Source organism: Diorhabda carinulata, chromosome 11, assembly GCF_026250575.1.
Source record: "Diorhabda carinulata isolate Delta chromosome 11, icDioCari1.1, whole genome shotgun sequence".
NCBI lineage: Eukaryota > Metazoa > Arthropoda > Insecta > Coleoptera > Chrysomelidae > Diorhabda > Diorhabda carinulata.
This window is the reverse complement of record NC_079470.1, coordinates 5,594,599-5,619,471: the sequence shown is the minus strand read 5'-3', so window position 1 is coordinate 5,619,471 and position 24,873 is coordinate 5,594,599. Positions and strand designations below refer to the sequence as shown.

The window sequence follows — 24,873 nt, the reverse complement described above, 5'->3', positions numbered from 1 at the left end:
ATATTTTTTGAGGTTAAAACGATATATTTAAAATTTGCATATTTGTTATAAGCATTAACACCAACAACAAACCAGGAATGTTTCTATATACATTTGAAAATAAACAAAAAAAAAATACTATATAGGGTGATGCCACCAGATATTTTAAGCTTTTCCGGTAACAGCTGCTCCACCTTTAGATGTTGACTTATCGGTGCTCTGCTCTTTCTCCAATTGCCTACCGAGGTATTCCCAATTGTGAACCATCAATTTCTGAACCGCCAAAAGCGCCTCGTATCTTACATTAGGGTCTTCGTGTCCCAACAAATGCATCACTAATTGTTTCCCGCCCAATTGCTCGATTATACTAAAAATAATTAAAATCTAGTAAAAAAAGAAATTGAAAATGAAAAAAAAATCTGGATTTTTCTTACTGTTTTCCACGAGGATAGTGACGGACGTATTCGCCTATATCGAAACTTGCTACGCTCAATACCAAAGGATCCTTGCTGGTTTCCAATAAATGGATAAGGATGCGCAACAGCTCGTAATTTTTTTCGTTGAGCCTTTGAGCGTTTTCTCGCCAAAATTTGCTTTTGTGTACGGGTGACCATTCCAAACGACCTGATTTAACCTACAATTTCATATAAAAATAGCCGAAACGTTTCTAAAATTACTTTTTTGATTCAAAACGAAAAATCCACGTTTTTGGATTTGTATAGAACATCTAAAATTCTGTAATACCAACTCTAATTCTATGAAATAAGGATTCAAAGAAATTTCGTAAAAAGGATCATAGAAATTTTACCAAAAAAATAAATAAATGAACACTAATGAAATTATTAAAAGTAAGATCTTAAATTTGGTCAAATGATAAGTCAAATAAAGAAGCTGTTATGGGATATGAGTTACATTGAGGACTCAATATACTGAATTTCAGTCAAATATAGAAGCTGATATGGGATTAGAGTCAAATAAAGAAGCTGTTATGGGATTTGAATCAAATAAAGCTGTTATGGGATATGAGTTACATTGAGGACTCAATATACTAAATTTCTGTCAAATAAAGAAGCTGCTATGGGATTAGAGTCAAATAAAGAAACTATTATAGGATTTGAATCAAATAAAGAAGCTGTTATAGGATATGAGTTACATTGAGGACTCAATATACTAAGTTTCAGTCAAATATAGAAGCTTATATGGGATTAGAGTCAAATAAAGAAGCTGTTATGGGATTTGAATCAAATAAAGCTGTTATGGGATATGAGTTACATTGAGGACACAATATACTAAATTTCTGTCAAATAAAGAAGTTAATAACGCGTCCCAGTTCAATAAATTGACTACTTTTGATAAAATTATTTGGAACAAAAAAAGCTATCAAAAATTTGACGTAAATTGGGTAATAAATATACTGAATTCGATTCAAATCAAGGACTTACTTTTGTATTTCAATCGATTCAAAGAGTTAATACTGACTTCGAGTTTAATCAACAAGTTAATATTGAACATATGTGAATTCAAGAAATTGTTATCAAATTTCGAGTCAAATGAATTGTATTGGGTCAAATTGAGGTTATAATATACTGAATTCGAGTCAAAGGGAAAGATTCTATTGTAATTGGGTCAAATTAAGTTTATAATATACTAAATTCGAGTCAAATCAACAAGTTGATATTAAATATATGTGAATTCAACGAATTTTCAATCAATTAAATTAATAACTTCTAAATTTCAGTTTAATATAAAAATTACCATGAAAATGAAGTAAAATTGAGGTTTTAATATAAAATCACTACTTATTTCTTAATTGTTATATACTCACTTCAGTAGAATATTCATCAAACGAACTGAGATCCTGAACGGAACTCTGCAATTTTTCCGTTAAAAATTCCACATCCCCTGTTACATCTTCATCGTCAAATTTGCGTTGTTCCAATATAGCCAATTGTTTCAGCACCTAAAATAACACCAAGAATTCCAAATATAACTCAAATTAAACAAAAAATTTTATATCTTAACCTTGCACTGTACCATAGCTATGCAATGCTCTTTGGAAACTTGTTGGTCTTCCGGTTTCTCGATTAAATTCCTGAACACAGCGAGAATGATTCTAGTAACTTTTTCTTTAACTGAATCGCTCAATATGTCAGCCAATATCGGTATAACGTTGAATTTATTCATTTTTTCCGCCAATAAAGGATTGAAAGTCAATACCCACAAACAGAATATCAACTGGTATTGCACCTGAAAGTTTACTCTTCCGGATAAGACAGACAATAAAGTTGATATTCCATCAACGGAAACGAACGCGAAACGATACTCATCGATACGTAACATCATCTGTAGACATCTAGCTACCGATTGAATGTATTCGTTATTCTGAAAAAACAAAAAAATGTAAGTTTTCGTTATTTACATGAAAAATAAATGGAGGTACTATTAAAATAAATACTTTGAATAAATTTCAACTTATACGGTGTACCATTAATCGTCAAGTAGGTTTTAAAATGAAACTAGTGTCACTGTATTAAAGATTAGATACACTACCGGTCAAAAATTTTTGCTCACCCTATAGTTAAAAATAAAAATATAGTAATAATAAAAAAGATTCAATTCAACATTACTCATTATAGTATTCTTTCATTATCAAGCATTCTTGAAATTTTTAAATTATTAAAGTCAGTTTTATTTGTAATAAAAATTTAGTTCAAATTATATCAGGAAAACATTGAATTTATCTACATACAATAATTTTTTTTCCGAATTTCATTAATTTTTCAATATTATTTATTAAAGAATAATTTTTATATAGTACACCTATGGTAAAACGGATATTGCTGTCCGCCATATTCAACAACCGCCTTGGTCTAACAAAAATTTGTTTATTGTCATACACCAAGCACACTACACTTGATTTTTTATGTAAATTCGATGTTCCGTTAAATTTTACAATTTTATTAATTAAAAAAGAAGAAGTGAATGACAAGTAAAAAAAAATAAAACAATTGATGTTATATTAATGAAACTAACTGAAGCTGATATTTATACGAAAAAGAACCACCACAACAAGATCTATCTGCCTTCACCTCGACTCCAAACGGCATGACGATTATATCGTAATCAATTTATTATGTCACAAAATTTAGAATTCATTTTCAATATTCAATTATAAACAGAACGAAAAGTAGAAACTTCTGGTATAAGCGAAAATGTATTTAATAAAACTGTGTAAATAGAGATTTTTTTCAATTGAATGTTCATGATTCAAGTATTCTGTACACACAAAGCAAACGGAGTATAAAATTATTTAATATAAATGGATTAAACATATTTAGATATTGTCAGCATCTGTGCTCTACAAAAAAAAACGCTGTGCAATAAGCAGCGATCGGAAAAGAGGTTTATCCAATCAAATAATACGCAAATACAAGGATGTCCAAAAAGTGCTGTCAACATTGTTAGTATCTAAGAAATTTATATATCGAATATATGTTGTTGCCAAAATTAACTATATATCAGAGTTTATTGGAAATATGGAAAACAAAAACGGAAAAAAGTTTATCAAATTATTTTTTTCAATATTGATAGTTCAGTTTTTCAATTTAACTTTGAGCTATGTTGCCAATTTTCACTTAATTACAGAAATGAATATTTGAGATGAAAGTTCTAATTACAATAATTTTTAGGTTATAAATTATAATTATTTCAAAAATTTATTTTAGTAATCACGTTGTCCATTAATTGAATCAACTCTATCAACTTATGTTGCCTATTTTCAATCTATTTAAGATATAATAGATATAACTAGAAATTAATATATCACAAAATATCTAGTATCAATTTTTGTTTTTAAATATATCGATTAGCAAATTTTTTCAAAATTTATCAATAAAAACGGCGATTTAGGCATTTTTTCATTATATTTTATTGAACTAATAAAAAATCAAAACTTCTTTTATGTTAAAATTCAGCAAAAAATTTTTTCGCGAAAAAGAAATATGGTGCAACGTTTGTAATATTGATGAACCGCATTTTTGATTTTTTTATTATGCACTGATACATAAAAATTTTTTTACAGACTTGGGTGGCGATATACGAGGGAGAGTCGAAAAATCGTTACTTTTTTATTTTCCGGCTGCTCAATTAAAAAGGCAACAATGCTCCTATTAACAGACATCTGTCATTTCGATTCCTATCAAAATTTGAAAAAGCTCTGTCATTTAGTTTACGTTTGGAAAGGCTTAAAAAGAAAACGGAATAAGCTAGGACAAACTTTCTTGGGATCCAACAGAGGTATATACACTTGAAACGCAATCAAGTGTAAGAGTTTAGTTTACAGCTGTAATAGGGGCAATTTTCAATCGTTTTGTAACCATACGAAAGATTGATTCAATACAACATAACAATGATTAAAAAATTGTCAAAATAGTGGATTTTCCGGGGTATTTCAGCACTAAACAATCTGTTAACTAAATTTAAAAGCTAAAATTAGTCATGACGAATATTATCCCACTTACTGGATCTATTTAATGAAGATTTTAGAATATAAATAAATATTTTTGCATCATGAAAATGCAAAGGTGGTATTACTCCCTTATTCGCCCAAATTTACCCTCTAGAGACTATTTCTTGTACCCTCATATACAGTATACACATCAGACTAAAACTTCTCCTTTATCCGTCCAGATTTAGCCTCTAGTGACTATATTTTATATCCACATATGCTGTATACACATCAGACTGAAAGTTGTCCTTTATTCGCCCAGATTTAGCCTCTAATGACTATATTTTGAAATTATGTATACATTTAACATCAATTTGGCTACAATTGCTCCCTTATTCTGCCAGATTTAGCCTCTAGTGACTATTTTTTGTACCCATATATACAGTCAACATAAATTTGGCCACAATTACTGACTTATCCGTCCAGATTTAGTCTCTGGTGACTATGTTTTGTACCTACATATGCAGTATACACATCAGGCTAAAATTGCTCCTTTATCCGCCCGGATTTAGCTTCTTGTGACTATATTTTGTACCCATATATACAATCTACATAAATTTGACCATAATTACTCCTCTATTCGTCCAGATTCAGCTTCTAGTGACTATTTTTCGTTTCTAAACTGAAGAAAGGGCCTACAGGAAGAAAAAGATTTAACGGCAAAGATCGAATACTCATTTTAATGATTTCGACAACACTTTCGTAAGGAATTAAGCAATTGAAGAAAGTGTGTAAACATTAAAAAATAATCGACCCATCTGCAATTTATTTCAAGTTAGAAATAATTACAAAAATAAATTTTATTTATAACCGTTGTGGTAAATGTAGTAAACCTCATTTTCCGATCTCTGGTAATAAGTTTTTTTATTTTATTAAATTTTGGCTAACGGGGGATTAATGGGGGGGAGGGTTTCGTTAACCATAACAAACAAACGGACGACACAACGACGACGAATAAAAATTTTCTACGAACATTTCATCAGGCAGCAATAAAACACATCGGATGTCATCGATTCTTTTTTTTTGTGTTTTATTTCCACGCGCGCATTTGTTAATTTCATCTACTTATTCGAGCAAAAAAATTATGTTAGAACACAACACTTAACGTTACCAACACAGCAGATTCGTTTAAAAAAAATTATTTTTTTTTCTATACAATTTTGCTACCTCTTGAGCTAGTCTCGTAGCATCTTCAAGGGACATTCCAAACAATATGGAATTGGCACCCCGGATTATGTCTATGCAACTACGTTTTTCTTTTTTTGGAAAATTGCTCGGACCTGCCGAACATGCCATTTTACACTTGTGTTCCTGTAGGAAATTCAACTTAACAACTAAAATTATACGGGGTTAAAAACCTATTCAACAATTTGAAACAAATGTGAAGCTGCCGAAATCAAAATATAATAACCGAAGATGTTTGAAAATTATGTGAGTACGTACCTGCATTTTTAATTGATCTTTGAGCCACGTCAAGTAGAAATGTAAATCGGATCGTTCCATTAGAGTATGAGACCAACACGCTATCTTCCCTATTATTTTCGAAGTCATGTTTGTTATAAAACCATCTTGACGATTGAGAAGATTCAAAAACGGTCCCCATACTGATTCCTTCTTCTTATTGGCGTATTCGTGGAATATTTCCACGCGGCTTCGATTCTCCTTAATATAAATAAATTAAAATAAAAAAATCAAAATATATACACAATGCCGACAGAAAGTTTCCGGACAAGATGAAAATTTATTAAAAGTAAAATAAAACAAATTTTATTTTAAAAATATTGAAAGATAACATTCTATTATTAAAACCACGAACATATTTTGTCTCTTTTGATATTCCCACACTTTCTTTTCATCAAAGAAACCACCACTGACGGCCACCGTGTGTTTTTCTAACACACTTTTTGGTATATCATTCCAAGAAGTTTGAAGAGCTTTCCAAGGATTCAATTTTCAACTTTCCGATACAGTTCATCCCACAATAATTCTATCGGATTCGGATCCAGAGATTTTAGGGGCCATTTCTTAATTTCTCAAATCACCACTAACTTCTTTATTTTTTAAATAGTTGAGACAAAGCTTAGATGTCTGCTCTGTGTCGTTATTTTGTTGAAATACATACCCACGGTCAATAAGGCGCATCCCAGAAGGGTTAGCATGCGTTTTTAATATGTAGTGGTAACCAATTCTGTCCAGGGTTCCTTTAACCCCCCATGAAAAACACCCCCACACCATTATAAGCCGAATTTGGACTCATCAGTCCACAGGATTTGTTTCCAGTCTTCTACTGTCCATTCTTTGTGTGCAAGGGCTCATTCTAGTTTTTTTTTCTGGTTCTTTGTTACAAAAAAGGTTCTAAGGGTGAGTTGGCAGTATCTATTTTGGTATTAGGTGACCAAACACTTCTATTGGTGAGCATATCCATCATGATTGTCCATGAAACTAGTTCTTTGTAGAAATTCTTCCATTTAGGCCAGCTTTTTGTAAACTTTTGTTTACTAAACTAACTGATATCTATTTATATTGATTTTCATTGAACCGCATTTGAATTTCAGGTGCTGTAAGCTTCCTATTCATTTTGGACTTGATGATTAGGATCTTATCCTTTAATTTAGAAGTTTCTGTCCTGATTTGAACCAGTGATGCTATCTCCGAGAGTAGAACTTGGTATATTTAATTTTTATAAAATATAACGTATAATAAAATTATGTGGAAATAAAAATAATTTGCACTTCGTTGCATGCCAGACACGAAAGTAAATAAAAAGCTTGTCAGGAAACTTTCCCTATATATTCGAAAGCTCGGAATATATAAGAATTAGCATTTATTGATTTACCTGTAGCATATCATCCACTAAAACTAAAATGTATTGTAGCGTTTGGTCTTTGGAAACGTGACCTAATAAATTCAGGAACGTTTGGGCGCATTGATTTCTATTTTTTAGCAAAAGTTCTTCTCTTTTCGCACTATCTGGAACATCGAATGCTACAATAAAATCGTAGTCCTCTTGAGATATCATCTGGGATCTACAAAAAAAAATTAGTAGAAAAAGGGAAAAAGATATGTCCCTTATCACCAGTTGAACAAATATTTTATTCCAAATTGAAACCAGTAAAAGTTCTGGTCCTTATCAGCAAAAAAAAATGAATCAGATGTGATTGAAGGTCATCAAAGTTTGACCGTTCAAAGAATTCTGTAAACTTCGAAATAAATGGTAATCAGATGGTGCCAAATCAGCGCTGTATGGGGCATCACTTCCCAAACAAGCCAAACGAGTTGTCAAAGATATTGAGGCTTTGCAATATCAAGGTAGAACACTAAACCTTTCCGATTTAACGATTCTAGCCGTTTTTCTTTTATTGCTTCATCCAGTTTTATTAATAGTTGACAGTAAAGATCAGAACTGATCGTTTGGTTCCTTGGAAGCAGCTCAAAAAACACAACAACTTTATAATCTAACCAAACTGACAGCTCCATGATCGTTTTCGAACTATGTTACCATTTTTCATCACCAGTGATGATTCTATTCTCTATCCTTCCAGAACTACTTCTACTTCTTCATTTACATCTTACACCTCTTCTTCTCTTACTTTTTCTCATTCAGTACGACACCTACACCACTTGAATTTCTTTGCCACTTCAAATTCCCTTCTTGTAATGTTTACTTTGCTGTTCTTTCTTCTCTCTTTTTACTTCATCTTCTTGGCATTAATTTCTTGACTTTTCATTTTCAGTATTAACCCTTCCCTTTGCTCCGTTGGCATATTTTCTTCATCAACTAAAATAATTCTTCATGGAGTTCCGCATTGTAATAAATCTCCACTTTTTTTACTCAATGTTGGTACTTTCCCATTTTTCATTTTTTTTCATAGTGTTTCAAATATTTTATTCATGCTTCCTCAACTCATTTTTCCATTTTCATACTTTACTATGTGTAGGCTTTATGTTTTTTTCTTTTATCCATTCCCTTCAGATTCTTTTGTATTATTTTCTCATTTCATCCCATTTCCACTTGATCTTCTTGTTGTATTTACTTTTCCATTCTCTTTTCTATTTTATTTTGGACTAATATGTTGTTCCATCATTTACAACTTTTTACTTTTCTTCTTTATTCAGCTTCTTACGTGATGTTGCTTTAACATATTGTATTATCTTTGTCCACCATTCTTCTTTCACACTAATATCACACAATTTAAGACTTTCCTTATATATACTAAGTTAGATACAATTTGTATTACACCATCCGAATGAATATTATATTAAAATACATGGTATGTATCTAGGGAATCTTAATTGTGAAAAAATAGTTCTAATTGAAACCAAGATGATCATATATCTGTATCCAATGCAAACAATACATATATATTATGATGTCCTCTATCTGATGTTAAAATGCTCATTCCGATCCTTTTAAATTGATTCCACAATCTCGAAAGTCCATATAAGACCCCCATTTGGACTATCTTTCTATACCAGAACCTTCAAAGTTATACAACACATGTCTAGTTCCTAGTAGAGCTCACATATACTATTTTCCACTTGTTTTATGTACGTCTGCATATTGACCTACTATTATCCTTATAATTCTCGCGCATAAAGTCTAATATAAACCTGGATGAGCCGCATACAATGATTTTTCCCAATTCTTATTTGACTAGAATGGTCTCTTCATCTCCTTGGTATCCTAGAATCCAATATTACCTCTTCTAAGGCTTGTATACGGTCCCTGATCATTTTAGACTTGATATTCTGCAAACTGATTGCTTTTGGAACAACTGACATGAAATAACACCTAGATAGACCTTTTGCCTCTCTTACCGAACCAGTGCTGTAATTAAATAGACGCAAAATCCAACAGAGACTGGAATTTTAACCTGACACAGTCATCTAAGATACCATCTCTATACTATGAGTATTACAGATGATCAAGTTATCTGTGAGTTTCCAGCACACACGCGAGCATGATTCAAAGATTTGGCCTCGTAGCTTGCCCAATGACATCAAAAGGTTCAAATAAAAGTGCTTGATCAGCTTTTCAATGGACATCGACCTTTGGTAATGTCAAGTGGGGTCTATAAGAAGTCCTATGTGCTTGATTGCCATCGACCACCCACAACACTACTATGAACTATGATTACTGTTGATTATGAGATATGTGGTTGATTTAAACTTAATTAGTCCTTGTATATAGCTCCGATTCCTTTGATTTGAGCCATGAAGAATAATCCTTAAACCTTATCAACACTGTTTATAACTTTTAAAACATACCTTATCGACATTTTTTAACTTGCTATTGTTATTTTATTCTATAGAAATTTTCTTTACATTTATTTATATTTTTTAAGTTTCTTATTTTTTTTATTAATAAATAATTTATATATTTGAAGTTTTTATTATAGAATTTGTATAAACGTTAATGATTCTTTCTTATGAGGAAAATTAATGATCTTACTGTAAATATGATAACCAGTTGACATGTTGATTTCTAATATCAGTGGCTCTTTGTTGTAATACACTAGTGGCAGCCAGCATATCTACAACAAAAAGAAATTTTTTTTAGAAACGTGTAATAGATAGTTAAGTTCCCAATACTCATTCAAAACACTCGAAAATTCATTTATATAGTGATTTAGATCCAGTTCAGAATGTTGCTTATTTATATTATGGTATGATACAACTTGAGAATTGTAGTGAATGGGACATGAAGAAAAAGTGTATTATGAAGATTTTTTGTCTAATCTATAATGATATTATCAATTATGATGATCAAAAGGACTCACCAGACCTTTAAATTGAAAATTAATTATTTTGGGTGTGTTTAAATCGGTATTTATAGAATGTTTATGATAATCAGCTGACTAGTGTCATACTTAATAGTTTTATAATTAGTTTTTTCTTTTAATGGTACCAATAATATAAAAAATATACATATGAAAATTTAAAAATGGGAAGATACAAACTATTGAAGTTACACATGAAAATACAAACTATATTTTAATTTTCTAATTATTGCATTAAAATTCGCATACCTGTTTTATCATCATCCAAAGACGTAATTATGTCTTTAATGTTATGATCCGCTCCGGCGGTCAAATTAGATGCCATTTTTAAAATTTATATCGATAAACGAATTCAAAAACTTACACCCTTTTTACTAGTATGATTTCACTGGAAGTCTTGTGACTTGACTTGTAATTGACATCAGAGAATAAACATGACAGATAATTGTGTTTACAAAGATAGCCAACTTAAAAAAACGTTCAATTCGATGATTTTGCTCTGTTAAAATCCGGTTCGCCTTAGAATCTTTCGACGTAGTTAGTAGAACAAACATATTCAGTGATTTGCAGTTCTTCTGTCAGAAGAATAACACTAGTTCAAGTTTCTGGTAGTTATCTGTTGTTAAATTAATTACTAATTTACGTTTTACATCGATTAAAAGAAAAATGGATAGACTTCTTCGATTAGGTGGTGGTGTACCAGGTTTAACTCAAGCACCACCTCCTTCTGACGCTCCTGTTGTAGATACCGCCGAACAGGTATACATATCTTCCTTAGCATTGCTTAAAATGCTAAAGCACGGTCGTGCTGGAGTACCTATGGAAGTTATGGGCTTAATGTTGGGTAAATGAGAAATATTCAATTTTAAGTAAGTACTTAATATTTTGTAATTTAAGGCGAATTCGTCGATGATTATACCGTACGAGTTATTGATGTCTTCGCAATGCCTCAGACTGGTACTGGGGTAAGTGTAGAAGCAGTAGATCCTGTTTTTCAAGCAAAAATGTTAGATATGTTGAGACAAACAGGTAGACCTGAAATGGTGGTAGGATGGTACCATTCTCATCCCGGATTTGGATGCTGGTTATCAGGAGTCGATATCAATACTCAACAAAGTTTTGAGGCACTTTCGGAGAGAGCCGTAGCAGTTGTAGTCGATCCAATTCAATCAGTGAAAGGAAAAGTTGTTATTGATGCATTTAGGTAAGTAAATTCAATATAATTTATCAATAGGAAAAACGAGATTTATTTTAGGTTAATTAATCCAAATATGATGGTATTGGGTCAGGAACCACGTCAAACTACGTCTAATTTGGGACATTTACAGAAACCTTCCGTACAAGCTTTAATTCATGGTTTGAATCGACATTATTACTCTATCAGTATTAATTATAGAAAAAATGAATTAGAACAAAAAATGCTTCTGAATCTTCACAAAAAATCATGGATGGATGGTCTAACTTTATCAGATTATACGGAAAATTGTGCTGTTAATGAAAAAACTGTTGCCGATATGTTGGAATTAGCTAAAAATTATAATAAGGCATTAGAAGAAGAAGAGAAAATGACGCCCGAGCAGTTGGCAATTAAAAATGTCGGCAAACAGGATCCCAAAAGGCATTTAGAAGAAAAAGTCGACGTGCTAATGACCAACAACATTGTGCAGTGCTTGGGGGCCATGTTAGATACCGTTGTATTTAAATAATTAACTTTCGATTTTTTTATATTTCATACTTATTTATAAGAAATTTTTCAATAAAACATTTTTGTCTCTGAGATTTGAAATATATGAATTTAACATACCATCAAGTTTTAATGCAATTTGAATTTTATAGGGTAAAAAAAAACAACAAAAATGTGAAGGACCAGGGCCGGATTTGCCCCCAGGTCTATTAATTTTTTCTGCCTTTTAGTCTGGTTAATGTTACTTTCCTTAAAACCACTGCAAGTATTTTGGAGAATCTACTTTGTTTTAGGCATAGCGATTCTTTTCAAAAAAGATCGATTTTCAAATCGATTCGAGGTCATCCTGATGAATCGATTCCTTAAAAAATTGAAGTCGCTCCTAGTAAGGATGACGATTCTTTCCAAAAAATATCGATTCAAGGCAAACCTGATGAACGATGCATAAAAAAATCGAAGTGGTTCACATGTTACGGCCCTAGAACGGAGCGTCGGTCTGGAATGGATGGCGATTCTTTACAAAAAAGATCGATTTTTAAATCGATTCGAATTTCAACCTTTAATTCAATGGTTGCAATCAGAGAACCAAACGGGAGAACTGCCAACTGTAACAGCCAATTCAACAACAAAAATTCCCCGTTCGTTTCGAACTGGCTGGGCGAGAACTATTCACAGCCACAATAAACAAGGAAATCTTACATTCGTAGGAACATTAAGTAAAATATACCATGTATGAGTTATTATGAAACAAGTATTCGGTTTTATCTACTAATTTTAGTTTTGTTAAAGAGACAATGGTAACAAAATTTAATTTGACACATTTCTAAAAGAGTACTTGAATTATGCAGATACGTAACATAAAAAAGAAGAAGAGGTAGTATAATAAATATTATAATTGAAAATAGGTTAATCATAGATTTTTAAAAATAATTTAAAATGTTTGTTAGAAAAATAAATATATTTAATATCCAACCTCTGTTCCAATTTATGAAAATTCAAAATACACAAATTCATACGTCGAACATTAGTAGCGCTTGGCAAAATGAAGATAGGTCTACGAAAAAATGGTTAAAGTATAACGAAAAAATGTATCCACCTCAAAATGCAACCGAAGAACGAAGACCAGCTGTAAGTGTAACATAATATAATGCTAAGCAGTAATATACAATTTTTACATATTTCAGTTTATTTGTCATCAGAAAACTAATATCAAGTACAGCCCTTGGAAAATGTGGTATATAGCGTATTTTATTAGGGGAATGTCAGTTGATGAAGCTATTAAACAGTTAAAATTTGTTGTTAAGAAGGGTGCTGCCGACGTTAGACAAGTTTTAGAAGAAGCAAAAGAAATGGCAGTTAGAGACCACAATGTAGAGTTTCCTAGTAACCTTTGGGTCGGTATGTAATTTACTAAATTAACCTAACGATCTGGTGTTTAAAGTATATTACTCATTTCAGCTGAATCATTTGTTGGAAAAGGTGAAGTGATCAAGGGTCTCAGACGACATGCAAGACACAGAGTTGGAAAAGTTGAATATTTCCATTGCCATTATTTCGTTAAATTAGAAGAGGGTAAACCTCCTGAACATTTCCCGACAAGCCCAAAGAAGCCCCCAGAACAACTCGCAGATTGGTTAGAACAGATGAGAAAAAGAAAAATCATTAATTCCCTGTAATTTATACTGATGTAATTAACATAAGTAAATAAAATAAATATTCTAATTAAAACTTACTTTTTTAATGAAAATAAAAGATTTCCAACACCAACTAAAAATACTAAAAAATATCAATAAGTACTGTAAATGTATATACGAGAAATATATCACAACTCCAGCCTTGCAGAGGAGCAACTCCTATTTCAGGGCCAACTCCAACACACCTTTTATAAAACAAATTTCCCTTATACTACCCAAAAATACCCTACAAATCTCTTTACGATGACCATACAAAAACTAACATACATTCATCCAGGATTGGGCAATTTTGTTCCAAATAATTCTAATTCAAATTAAGGGACTTAAGTATTAATTAAAATAAAGAAAAGTATGTCTAAGATGTAATGGGAATGAAAGATAAACAAGGGAGAGTATGCAAGAGAAAAAGATAACCGATTTAACACTCTCTATCAATTCCTTTTTCGTTTCTCCCACTCGAAACTTCAACGTTATAACGAACTTATCAAAGGTTTGCTCTTGACAGCTGCACTGGTAGAATTAGTTCAGGAAATCTACATTAAAGCGCGCTTTGGAGCAGAACCAGCGCTAGTGCCGCTTTTTTAAATAACAGTGCAAGAGAACTAGTTCACCCACTACGTCATTGGACGAATGTAAAATATCAAAAAGTACTAATACCTGAATCACATCAAATAACATATACACACAACAATTAACAAATGCTCCATTGTTCTGCACTATATCGTTCTTTGTATCCGATCGAACTAATTCTATACACTCATAAACTGCTCAGTTCCAGTTCAGCTACCAATAACAAACCTCAAGTCACTATAGGTATATCTATGATCTTCCTTTCACTATCAACACTTCCTAACCTAACAAGCTCCTGTAACTAGGTCTCTCTATTTTCAATATTAAATCTATGAAAATGAAACAAAAAATAATTTTTTTAAATTAAAGAATGAACATCTAGGAAAGGTAAGTCACCTTTCCTGGAGTAGTAGGCCTCCACGCAGACCCGATTTAACACCTATGAATTTTTTCCTGTGGGTTTAAAGAAAGAAAATTTTCTAGAACCAAAAAACGAGGGGACTGTGATAGTATAGAATAATGGTGACTGGGAAAATAAATTTTTACACATAAATTTTGTTGAATCTTTATTTAAAAAAATGTGTTTTCGAGCTATTTTACTTCAATTATCTTCGTATTATCATCGTTCGTAATCATTTCTTTCTGATTCAATATAGCCCCGGATAAAATGGAGGCCATCAAACTTTTTTTCAATCCTTTATCTTTCCTCGGAGCCCTGGGTTTACACGCTTCAATAACTTTAAGATGTAACTTAACGTGACGACTCAAATAATACTGAAACCAACTGATTTATTCACAAGAAAATATATTGTTAAATCGAAATGATCACCTTATTAGAAAAAACTTTTCCGCATCCTTTTTCGACGCATTTGAAAGTTTTTTCTTCATTTTCGTCCTTTTCGTGAAACTGGGTTATATGCCAGTTCAGATTTCGTTTATACAGATAAGTTCTAGTACAATTTAAATAAGGACAACGGAAAGTTTCTTTTTCGCTTTCACTTTTCTCACACTCTTTATAATGATCCCTTAAACCATGTTTTGTGGTGAAAGTCGTTCCACATTTCTTGCAATTCTTTACTAAAAATTACACAAATATTTGATGTAATTACCCCACTTGGAAATCTCAATAAAACTACAGTTCAACCAATGGAGAACCTCTTCTAACTAAACCCCGACCCCCCAAGTGCTTGAAATAAATTGTCCCCAATAATGCCTGTAAGCTCTCAAATATACACCATCACTAACTCTCCACCATATGACACAGTTCTGGTGATATTTTCTTAGTGATAACGACTGCATATTCCTTACCCTCACGTCCATACTAAAATCACTCTGTCACTGTACAAAATAATCAAAAATTCTCAGAGATTCCAAGAGATAGAGGAAGCTCTGCAAGGGTATAACGAAGATATCCTCGACGGCACAGGTCGGATTCACAGCAATAAAGTAAGCTGTAAAGGATGAATTTGCAATCCATGTCATCTGTGATTGTTCAGCAAAGACACGAGCATTAATTACATCAAAAGGTTCAAGCCAAAGCGCCTGATCGGTTTCTCAGAAGACATAAGCCTTTGGCAACGTCAAATGGAGGCCAATATGGACTTATGGCATAGAACTTTGAAGTTATGCTAGTAAACCAAATATGGATATTCTCCGGAGGTGTCAAACCAAAATATTTCGTGCAATGGTGTATGTATCAAATGATATTCTCCACAGAGATCTTGGCAAGATGACTCCCTATAGATCTTAAATGAGGCACCTTCACTGTAGTAGACCGTATCATGCTTTTGAAGAACTTGGAGATACTAAGTTGTATGCCAGCCAATTAGCTGATGGGATACATTTTAATTGTGATTGCTGATTTTTCAATCCCAGAAACAAATGGAAATGTGGAAAAAGACGGCCCACAGTTTGATTTTTCCTCACTGTAATGTGCCATGCAGCAAGACACTTTTGATTGCTGGATATTTAGTTACTGAAAGACTTTTTATTTGTTCGCATCTGGTTTAGAAATGTTCAGAAAGGAAACTTTTTTAAAACCATATCATGATAGAGCAGATATAACATTTTTTTGAAATAAATTTACAGTATTTTCCCCCATATCTTGTATATTTGATAATAATAAGATGTACTAATCAGAAAACGATTGTGCACTGATTACTAATTGATGAGACATTAGAAACATTTTTACTAACAGTTAGCAATAAAATAAGCACTATAGGAAAAAATATATCTGTCTATAAAAAAACAAAAGTACTAGAATAAGTTTTTTATCATACCTATATATTCGCAATTATTTTTTTTGTGACGCCTTAGGAGGGACCATTTTTCAAAGATCTCTCCACAATTGCATGTATAACTTTTGTGATTTCTCGTGTGTTTAGTCAAATCTCGCAGCAACAAAAAACCAAAGTTACATTTGCTACATCTATAAAAAAATTTATATAAATTTGACCACAAAACGAAAAATGTGGTTACTAACTTAAAAGGCGGTTCTCCTGTATGTTCGTACATGTGCTGATTGAGTTTCCATTTTTTATTAAATCCTTTCTGACAATTATTACATATGAAAGGGAATTCAACTTGTGTGTGTATTTTGTTTTTGTGTTTTTTTAAACTATATTTATTATTAAATATTTTTCCGCAGTCTGGGACATCACATAGTAGTTCACAAACTTTTTCATGTACCATAGCAACGTGTCGTCTCAAATGAGGCTCTTTAGTGAACGTTTTTGTACATTCTACGACAGTGCAAGCAAATGGCCTCTATAAAAATAATTAATTTTCTTCAGATTTTTACTTAGACATTTTTATATAAATTTCGTGATTTGTCTTGATTTTAAGTTTTCTTTAATTGAAATTTCGTTTGAGAACAGAAAGAACCTTGACGTTTTGACCAAAAATTAAGTCAAGATTTTATATGTTTTTAAACGAAATTTAAATTAAGGGAGAACTAAATAACCCAAATCATCACGAAATAGAAATATTTATCTTATACTTACAGTATATTTAGATAAAAAAACATCCATTATAATCATGTATTTACCTCTTTGAAGTGCTTTCTAACATGATCTTCTAATAACCATTTTTTTCTGTATGCCGCACCACAATTCTCTACTGTGCATTTAAAGTTCAATTTTTTGGGTAAAATATTTTTCTTTATGTTTTTTTCCTGAAGATTTGGCATTGATTCAACTTGAGACATTTCCATCTGATGTTCTGGTTCAAATAATTTTTAAGAAGGAACGCTTCATAAGATACCTTAAGTACACACCACAAAAATTATAAATTTTAAAACTGTATATTTTATACAATATTTGGAAGTGCAAATTCAATTTTCTTCATTAAATAACCTCCAAACACCTCATGTCAACCATAATCATAGTGAAATATGAAATATCTTCATCGACAACAAAATAGTGGTCTTCATTCCTAAAAAATGGTAGTGCTTCGTTAAGACACTTGTGTAACTTGATATTAAGTTGTACACGACTGCTATAGCGATAAAGAAGATTTTGTCAAATGTCAAAATATTAATGCCGTTTGTTTTCTTAGGCCTTTTGTTATATTAATGCTTCCAAATGTTCTTGATTTTAGGTATCTTCTGTTTTAAAATAAGTTTTTTTAATAATTTTAAAACAGAAAAACCTAAAATCAAGAACATTTAGAAGCATTATTGCTGTTTTTGACATTGATCCATCGATTAAGATCGATATCTAGTAAAATCAATTCCTCGATATTTAGGAAATAATTATAATTTTTTTAAAAATCCAACTATAATGGACAAAAACATTATTGCGAATAATATAATTTGATTAAGTTTCAATAAAAGTATAAAAATTATTTATATAATTCCCTGTACCTTAACAATCGATATCTCTGGACGTATTTCGATTATTCGCTCCTGTCACAACTAAATTTTTTTCGGTAGTAATAACTTCAACATTAAATTAAGATTAAATCATGTGTATCATTACAAAATAAGTGCCAACAATCCTTATGTTAACGTAAAATTGTTTGATAGTAATTTTTATAAGTGAAAAAAGTGGTAAATGGCAAAGAAATGGCACAGTTTATTGACAGTTACGTTCTACAAGTATTATTACTTATTTTATGCTTTCTGCTAGAAATAAACTCAAATAACACGACACAAGTTAACCAATCAACAAACGCTAATATTCCGACGATACTTAAACCATTTGAAAAGGCGTCATTGAACGAAACTAAAGCCAACACAAAATCTCTTCATAATACTCATAATGGCAGAGAGCATGTTACTACCAAACCTAATTATTCCCAACATACCTCGAAGATATTAGTTACTAATCCAGACTTGAAAAAAAATAATGAAAGTTCTTTACCTAAATTGAATATTTCAACAACTGTAAAGCCACACAAACCGATTATAACTGTACATGATGAACTGGTTGATACATTGAAAGTACAGGTGAATAGTCCCAGTATATCTCAAATGGACACCAATATGGATAAAAGAGTGAGGAGAGCGGCTTACATCATGCCAATAGTAGCTGTTATATTATCAGTTCCATTGGTTGCTGTGCTAATTTCATTGTTGTATAAAAAGGGAAAGGACTGGTGGCAACACAGAAATTATAGGCGAATGGATTATTTAATAGAAGGAATGTACAACAGCTGAAACTGTATTGGAACTTTTTGTAGCAAGTTTTTGTATATAACTTGAAATATTTTGTTTAACGTGCCTTTTCATATGCAATATATTTGTGATATTCTTGATAATAAAGATTTGTTATATTTTTTTCTACATTTTATTAACAAATTACACTTTTAATAAATAACGATTGAATATCGTATTTTTAATACAATAGAAAAACATTTTACTTGTACTTGCACCTCATAAAGACTTCAGAGCCGATATTCCCAACTCAAAAGCAAATGATCACCAAAGGAAGTGATTTGATTGCGATATGCAATTCTTAGATTCTCATGTACCCCCCGATCGCAAGTTTGTGACACGAGCTACTAGTTACAGCAACACTGTGCTTGTATTGTCAATTAAACGCAAAGATTTCTATTCTAACCTAAAACCTCTCTCTAGTCCTCCTAACAGAAGATTATTACAATCACTTATGCATGACTACAATTATACATTTCAAAATACTGTTTCACTAAAAATGGATAGATGATAGATTTCTCTATCTTCCGAAGTTCCAGCTCGGCTCTGCGCATTCTCAAGCATGCGCAGTATAGATAAAGTGTCCCGAACGAGAGAAAATGAGTATTTTCGGCACCGTAACGTAGGGACGTTTTTTCCCATACCAAATATTCCTACAGGATTATTACATGTTTGGTTCAAATATGCACATAACCTAAGGATTCTTCTTTTTTGTGGAAGTCTTTCGGTGCATTCCACTAAGCGTTCACAGCGCCTGAAATACTCTTTCTGGCGTTCTACATAGCAACTAAGACTAAATATTTTATTATTAACGCAGAAAATATTTTGATTTTACTTCAATGTAAATTAGTTAACCACTCAACTAAAAAATTCCATAACCTACACATTTTAACATAACCTCTAAAAACTTTCGCTTTATTTTTTCTGTTTTGTCATTGGTTAATATTTATATCAACGCTCAAAAGCCATTCCACTTGGGTTTACGATTATAACGCTCTGGACGGGAAATATCGCGGTCGTGAATGCTTAGTGGAATGTACCCTTTATACATAACCAACATGGAATTCAAAATGGCTTCATAATTACGTCACAAGGTGACTGTTGGGCCTGCGCGGAACAAAAGCATTGTTATCGCGAGAATTTACTTTATGAATGTACCTTGTATTACAAAAATTTTTTGATTAGGTAAATAATAGAAAAACAAATTGTATTTTATTTTTTCACTTAAATGTACATTCTAACGTATTTCAGGAGGTATGTAGTTCTCATCATTAGTCTTCTTAACTTTCTTCTTTTCTTGCGGTGCGACCTTTTTTCCATCTTCAATAGCTAATTCGATATTCTCTTCGTTTTCGAAGAACCATAATCTTGTTTGTTTCTCTTTAAGTGCAATATGAAGGGATTCGATATTTTGGAGACGTTTGATAGTTGATAATCGTTGTTTTTGTAATTCAATAGCTTTAATTCTTTCATCTTCCCAAGAGAGATAAATTTTACACTGTTCTGCAATGTCCCTTTCAGAAGCTAAATGTACTTGTTTCTCAACAGATTTCGATAATAAAGTTTGTACATCACTTGATTCGATATCTATTTTTGATAATAATTCGGGAGTATAATCTGGTGGAATTAAATTTATTATTTCTTTATAAAGTGGTATTCCCTTTTTAACACAATCATCCAAAGCCCCTGTAGCTTTTTCCTCTTTACCAAACAAAACGTTTCCCAAAATATTGAAAGATCTATTCAAAGAATCATTTTTACCTTCCGTGAACATTGCTAAAGTTTTACCAACAATTTTATTAGGATCCCTTAGATCGAAATGATCGTCAAAGTATGGATTTCTCACAAATTTCACTCTAACTTTGACTTCTTCTTCAGGTTCTTCGGGTTTTTCATATTCCGGCCAACCATTCGGATTCAAAAGATAATTATAACAATGTAATAATGATAAACTGGTGGAAATGGGATGATCAAAATCTTCTTGTAACATCAATTGACTGGCTATTCGAGAACCGGAAACGAAATCTTTCTTCTTCCAACACATATCCATTAATATATTAGCGGTGTAAAAATCTAAGAATATACCATAATTTAATCTATCATCCAATACGTTAGCTAAATTCTCCATAGTTCCGTATTGCATTAATAATCTCACTGCACCGTGATTTGTTGAGCTTAATGTATTACAAGTTTCTGCAGTTAATCGGAGTTTATGTAGAATGTCTAATAATTCTTCAACGTAATATTCATTTTTAATTGCGTTCACGAATAGATCCACATCTACTGCACTCAATTCCTTAGTTTTCTGATATCTCTGATCTAGTTCATAGAAAAACTCGTCAACATTTACTTTTTGTAAAATTGGTGAATTTAATCGCCTATCCCATACTTCGTTACAATAATATGCAGGAGATAAAAACGTTCTTACAGATTGTACACCTAACGTGTTCTTAATTGTGTGTTGTTGCACACAATGCCGTAAGATATTAAACATTTTATTTACTTTCATAAAAGTACGAATCTTTTCAATTAATTTGTTAAATTTTAGACTATCCACTTCAACCGCGTTATTTGAGGTTATGTCAAGGGTTATTGTTAATTATACGACAATCGTATTAATAATAAAAAATACTTATAAGGATATTTTCACAAAATACAATCGTAATTGTATAAAATGATTGGGGCCATAAACAGACCATAAAATCTTAAGGAGAATTTTTTCCAATGAGTTAGTAAAATATGTTGATCATTTTTGAAAAATAAAATAAATATGAACTTATTCCGAATAACATTAAATCATACTAATAGATTCTCTCAAACCAAAAGAGTCGTAATCCTCTAATTAGGTTAAGTTGAAAGAATTTTGTTATTTAGATACACTAAAGTCAAAATATTAATTGTCCGATCTTCGTACGACTAGATACTACCTATATCGGATAACTTAGAAGCACCTACGTAAACGTTCTGATTGATTTTAAAAAGAAGAAGAAATATTATTTTATTCATCTCTAACCAATATTTATAATACGATCAAATTAATTTTATTATGGAATTAAATACTTCAAGATCGAAGAAAAACTGTAAGTTAGCTCCAAATCTCCCGTTACCTATAATTTTGAAAAAAGACGGAAGTATTTGTAAGATAAAAGGGACTTTTAATGGAATATCAGTGAGCGTAGATCAATTAGAAAACATGAAAAATATTGTTGCAATGGGATATTACGGAAAGGGAATATTTTCTAGGAATTATCCACTCTTCAGTGTAGACAAAGTGAGCATTTTAAGAAATCGGCAGTATGAACGGAGAGTTAAATTGAGTAATAAAAAAGCTGTACATCCTCAGAAAGTTATATCAGTTCCTGATTCAGATGATGAATACGATTCATATTTTACAAATCTCAAACCAAATTACCAAATAGATCGATCCGGAATCAACGAGATCGTTTGTTTAAGCTTGGAAGAAGCGTTTTTTCTTTCGAATCTAGACATTCTTGAAATTTATAAGGAATCTAGTTTAATAAATTTGGATGAATTATGGAAGGCGTTTGCAGAATGTGACCCTCATTTTACTATAAATTATGCCGTTTATACTTATTTCAAGACTAAAAATTGGGTAGTTAAACCAGGTATTAAATTTGGCGGTGATTTCCGTAAGTTGTCAGTTTATATTTTAGATATCAGTAAATTTTCTTGATAGGTTTATTGAAAAAAAAATTAAACTATGTTCTATTAACTATTTGAGTTGATTCTACTAGGTGATCATGTCTTTAGAACCAAAAAAATTTACACAGAAATCTGGAATTTAAATTAATTACTTACTTAATAATTTTATTATTTTATTTCAAACAGTATCATTAAACACTTTAATCTCAAAAATAAAGTTATACCAATGAGAATCAACTAATCTAAAACTATTATGCTGCCGAGCAGCTGCGTCAAAAACATATCCTCGAAACACAAAACCCTAACTCTATCACTTATAGGTTAATATGAACTACGACGATAGTCCATTTGAACTACAATCGTGGTCTATTAGACCTACTACAAATACCAATTTCAAAGGTCACTAACAGAACACAAAGACGTTTAAAAATAAATCGGTGGTGTTTTTTGTTAAAAGGTAGTCAAATTCTTGAAAATATTTAGAAATTATAAAAAATCTTATATATAGTTTCTCAAAAAAAAACAAGAAAATGAAGGACTTTATTGAAAAAATGTTGGATATTAAATACATTGCTAGAGAATCTATTTATTTCATGGCATTAATTTAACCGCGCACTCAAATTGCCTATGACTGCTCCGCATGTATTCTACGCGATGGCTACCATTTTTTATGGATATTTTTAAATGACAACAGAGATCAAGACAAGAGTTGCTGCGGGGAACAGATGATTTTGGGCAGTCAGGAAAACGCTCAAGTTTAGAGGATTCTCACGAAGGTCAAAGCTCACAATTTAAAAGACAATAATCCGTCCCGTAGTCACATACGGATGCGAGACATGGACTCTGACGACTAGTAAGCAGATTTTGATCTTCTGGGAATGAAAGATTTTTGGCCCTATTTGAGAGAACGCTGCGTAGAGAATCCTGAGAAATGCTGAGCTGAGACAAATGTATGACGTGCCAGATTTGGTGGCGTTCATTCGGGGGACGCGTCTGAGGTGGTTGGAATTTGTGGAAAGGATGCCTTCTGGTGCCATAGGTGTTGAATCGGGACTGCGTGGAGGCAAACTTATGTCACTTCTCCTGGAGGTGACCAATGATCCATGTACAAAGCAACAGCCAAGTAACACTGTCTACTGTGTTAATATGGTCTCTTCAAGGTCCTCTAACGTCCAAATTACCGTTTTTGTAAAAGTCACGCACGCATAATTCACTATCTGCTCCATAGGGACTAAATTCCTAAAAGCCAGGCTAGCAATTGACATACCTCCCGCACAGCACTCCCCGGATAGCTGCGTTCATGCAATAAGCAATAAAAAGGTGAACTTTCTTTTGGACACCTTGTATTTCCTATACAAAGATAACCTAAATAATTAGTTCCAGTAATATAGAGTCACCAAACTTATAACAATTGAAAATTATTCAAAAGTGCTTTATTAAAGATTAAAAGAAGAGCTGGCAATTGGTCAGTACGCCCCTCAGATTAATCCCAATTAAATTACTAAGTTGTTATGTAATTTTTTTAACACATTGTATATAAAATACGTTTAATCTAATATTTTCAAAGTGAAGTGGTATACTTATAAATATTTCAGTATTATATGAACGTGGTCCCCCTTTCTGTCATGCATCATACGTTGTTATTTTGGATATATTGAATAAGGATATGGAAAGGAATATGGAATTGTCACGACGTTCTGTTGATAACATGTCTTTGTTATACTTAAATCGATTATGTGAAACAACTGGAAAGGAACTAATGATTTGTCAAGTAATTTTAAATCAATGGCCGATACCGGATCACGATAGCATACGAGATATTGTAATAAAAGAGATTTTAATAAATAGAGAACATACGAAAAAATAAACATTAGTTTTACTTACGTGTTATGAAAGTGGTTTTATACAGGCTAATTAGAATACAAAAAGAAAAGAATGATAATATAAACAAATAATAACAGAAGTTAACCTTATTGGTAACGAGATATGCGTTTATAAAGTTCGATTTTAATTTTTATTTAGAAAGTTGACACCTACCATAGATAAACTTTTATATTCCCGTCTTAAATCACTTTCTTCTTTTTTTTTACTTTTTTGATTGCCTTACACATATGACATTCGAAGCGTATTAAAGTCATCTATGACAGTTTGAAAAGTACGAACAGTAAAATTAGTATTTTATTGTTAAAGAGATTTAACGTTCTCAATAAAATATAGTATACTTACCAATTAATATAAATAAAAAAAATATTGTCCTACTGTAAAAAGTATTGATTTTCCACTAATGAAATATGTACAAGTCATCGCGAGCTTAATACGAAAAAGACCAATAACGTATGAAG

General features: G+C 31.6%; 7 protein-coding genes across 9 annotated transcripts; 4 read left to right on the top strand and 3 right to left on the bottom strand.

Moving 5' to 3' along the window:
- Positions 1-29: 29 nt before the first annotated feature.
- On the bottom strand, positions 30-10,713 carry LOC130899586 (V-type proton ATPase subunit H). 2 transcript variants are annotated; one of them, XM_057809627.1, is made up of 9 exons: positions 10,516-10,706; positions 9,939-10,020; positions 7,323-7,512; positions 5,930-6,148; positions 5,654-5,797; positions 2,002-2,361; positions 1,805-1,939; positions 414-613; positions 30-346 (listed from the first exon to the last, which is right to left on the bottom strand). In XM_057809627.1, the coding sequence occupies exons 1-9, from the start codon at positions 10,589-10,591 to the stop codon at positions 145-147; spliced, it is 1,608 nt and encodes a 535-aa protein (XP_057665610.1). In that variant the 5' UTR covers positions 10,592-10,706; the 3' UTR covers positions 30-144. The 2 variants fall into 2 exon arrangements, with proteins under 2 accessions (XP_057665610.1, XP_057665611.1); XM_057809628.1 differs by lacking the exon at positions 5,654-5,797 and having other exon boundaries at positions 10,516-10,713.
- Positions 10,714-10,772: 59 nt separating this feature from the next.
- LOC130899584 (26S proteasome non-ATPase regulatory subunit 14) lies at positions 10,773-12,067 on the top strand. Its single transcript, XM_057809624.1, has 3 exons — positions 10,773-11,110; positions 11,164-11,470; positions 11,522-12,067. Exons 1-3 carry the CDS (start codon positions 10,933-10,935, stop codon positions 11,970-11,972), a joined length of 936 nt encoding a protein of 311 aa, XP_057665607.1. The 5' UTR covers positions 10,773-10,932; the 3' UTR covers positions 11,973-12,067.
- A 756-nt stretch (positions 12,068-12,823) lies between these two features.
- Positions 12,824-13,678, top strand: LOC130899389 (39S ribosomal protein L22, mitochondrial). The gene is made up of 3 exons (XM_057809306.1): positions 12,824-13,078; positions 13,135-13,348; positions 13,409-13,678. The coding sequence occupies exons 1-3, from the start codon at positions 12,887-12,889 to the stop codon at positions 13,624-13,626; spliced, it is 624 nt and encodes a 207-aa protein (XP_057665289.1). The 5' UTR covers positions 12,824-12,886; the 3' UTR covers positions 13,627-13,678.
- Positions 13,679-14,767: 1,089 nt separating this feature from the next.
- On the bottom strand, positions 14,768-17,863 carry LOC130899504 (oocyte zinc finger protein XlCOF26-like). Its single transcript, XM_057809490.1, has 5 exons — positions 17,261-17,863; positions 16,697-16,980; positions 16,494-16,642; positions 15,044-15,291; positions 14,768-14,988 (listed from the first exon to the last, which is right to left on the bottom strand). Exons 1-5 carry the CDS (start codon positions 17,423-17,425, stop codon positions 14,806-14,808), a joined length of 1,029 nt encoding a protein of 342 aa, XP_057665473.1. The 5' UTR covers positions 17,426-17,863; the 3' UTR covers positions 14,768-14,805.
- Positions 17,864-18,112: 249 nt separating this feature from the next.
- Positions 18,113-18,991, top strand: LOC130899507 (uncharacterized). The gene has a single exon (XM_057809493.1). The coding sequence runs from the start codon at positions 18,278-18,280 to the stop codon at positions 18,869-18,871; it is 594 nt and encodes a 197-aa protein (XP_057665476.1). The 5' UTR covers positions 18,113-18,277; the 3' UTR covers positions 18,872-18,991.
- Positions 18,992-19,782: 791 nt separating this feature from the next.
- Positions 19,783-21,880, bottom strand: LOC130899503 (28S ribosomal protein S27, mitochondrial-like). The gene has a single exon (XM_057809489.1). It carries the CDS (start codon positions 21,375-21,377, stop codon positions 20,106-20,108), a length of 1,272 nt encoding a protein of 423 aa, XP_057665472.1. The 5' UTR covers positions 21,378-21,880; the 3' UTR covers positions 19,783-20,105.
- Positions 21,881-21,914: 34 nt separating this feature from the next.
- Positions 21,915-24,421, top strand: LOC130899505 (tRNA-splicing endonuclease subunit Sen2). 2 transcript variants are annotated; one of them, XM_057809492.1, is made up of 2 exons: positions 21,915-22,494; positions 24,127-24,421. In XM_057809492.1, the coding sequence occupies exons 1-2, from the start codon at positions 21,915-21,917 to the stop codon at positions 24,396-24,398; spliced, it is 852 nt and encodes a 283-aa protein (XP_057665475.1). In that variant the 3' UTR covers positions 24,399-24,421. The 2 variants fall into 2 exon arrangements, with proteins under 2 accessions (XP_057665475.1, XP_057665474.1); XM_057809491.1 differs by having other exon boundaries at positions 21,915-22,518.
- The last annotated feature ends 452 nt before the right edge of the window (positions 24,422-24,873 follow it).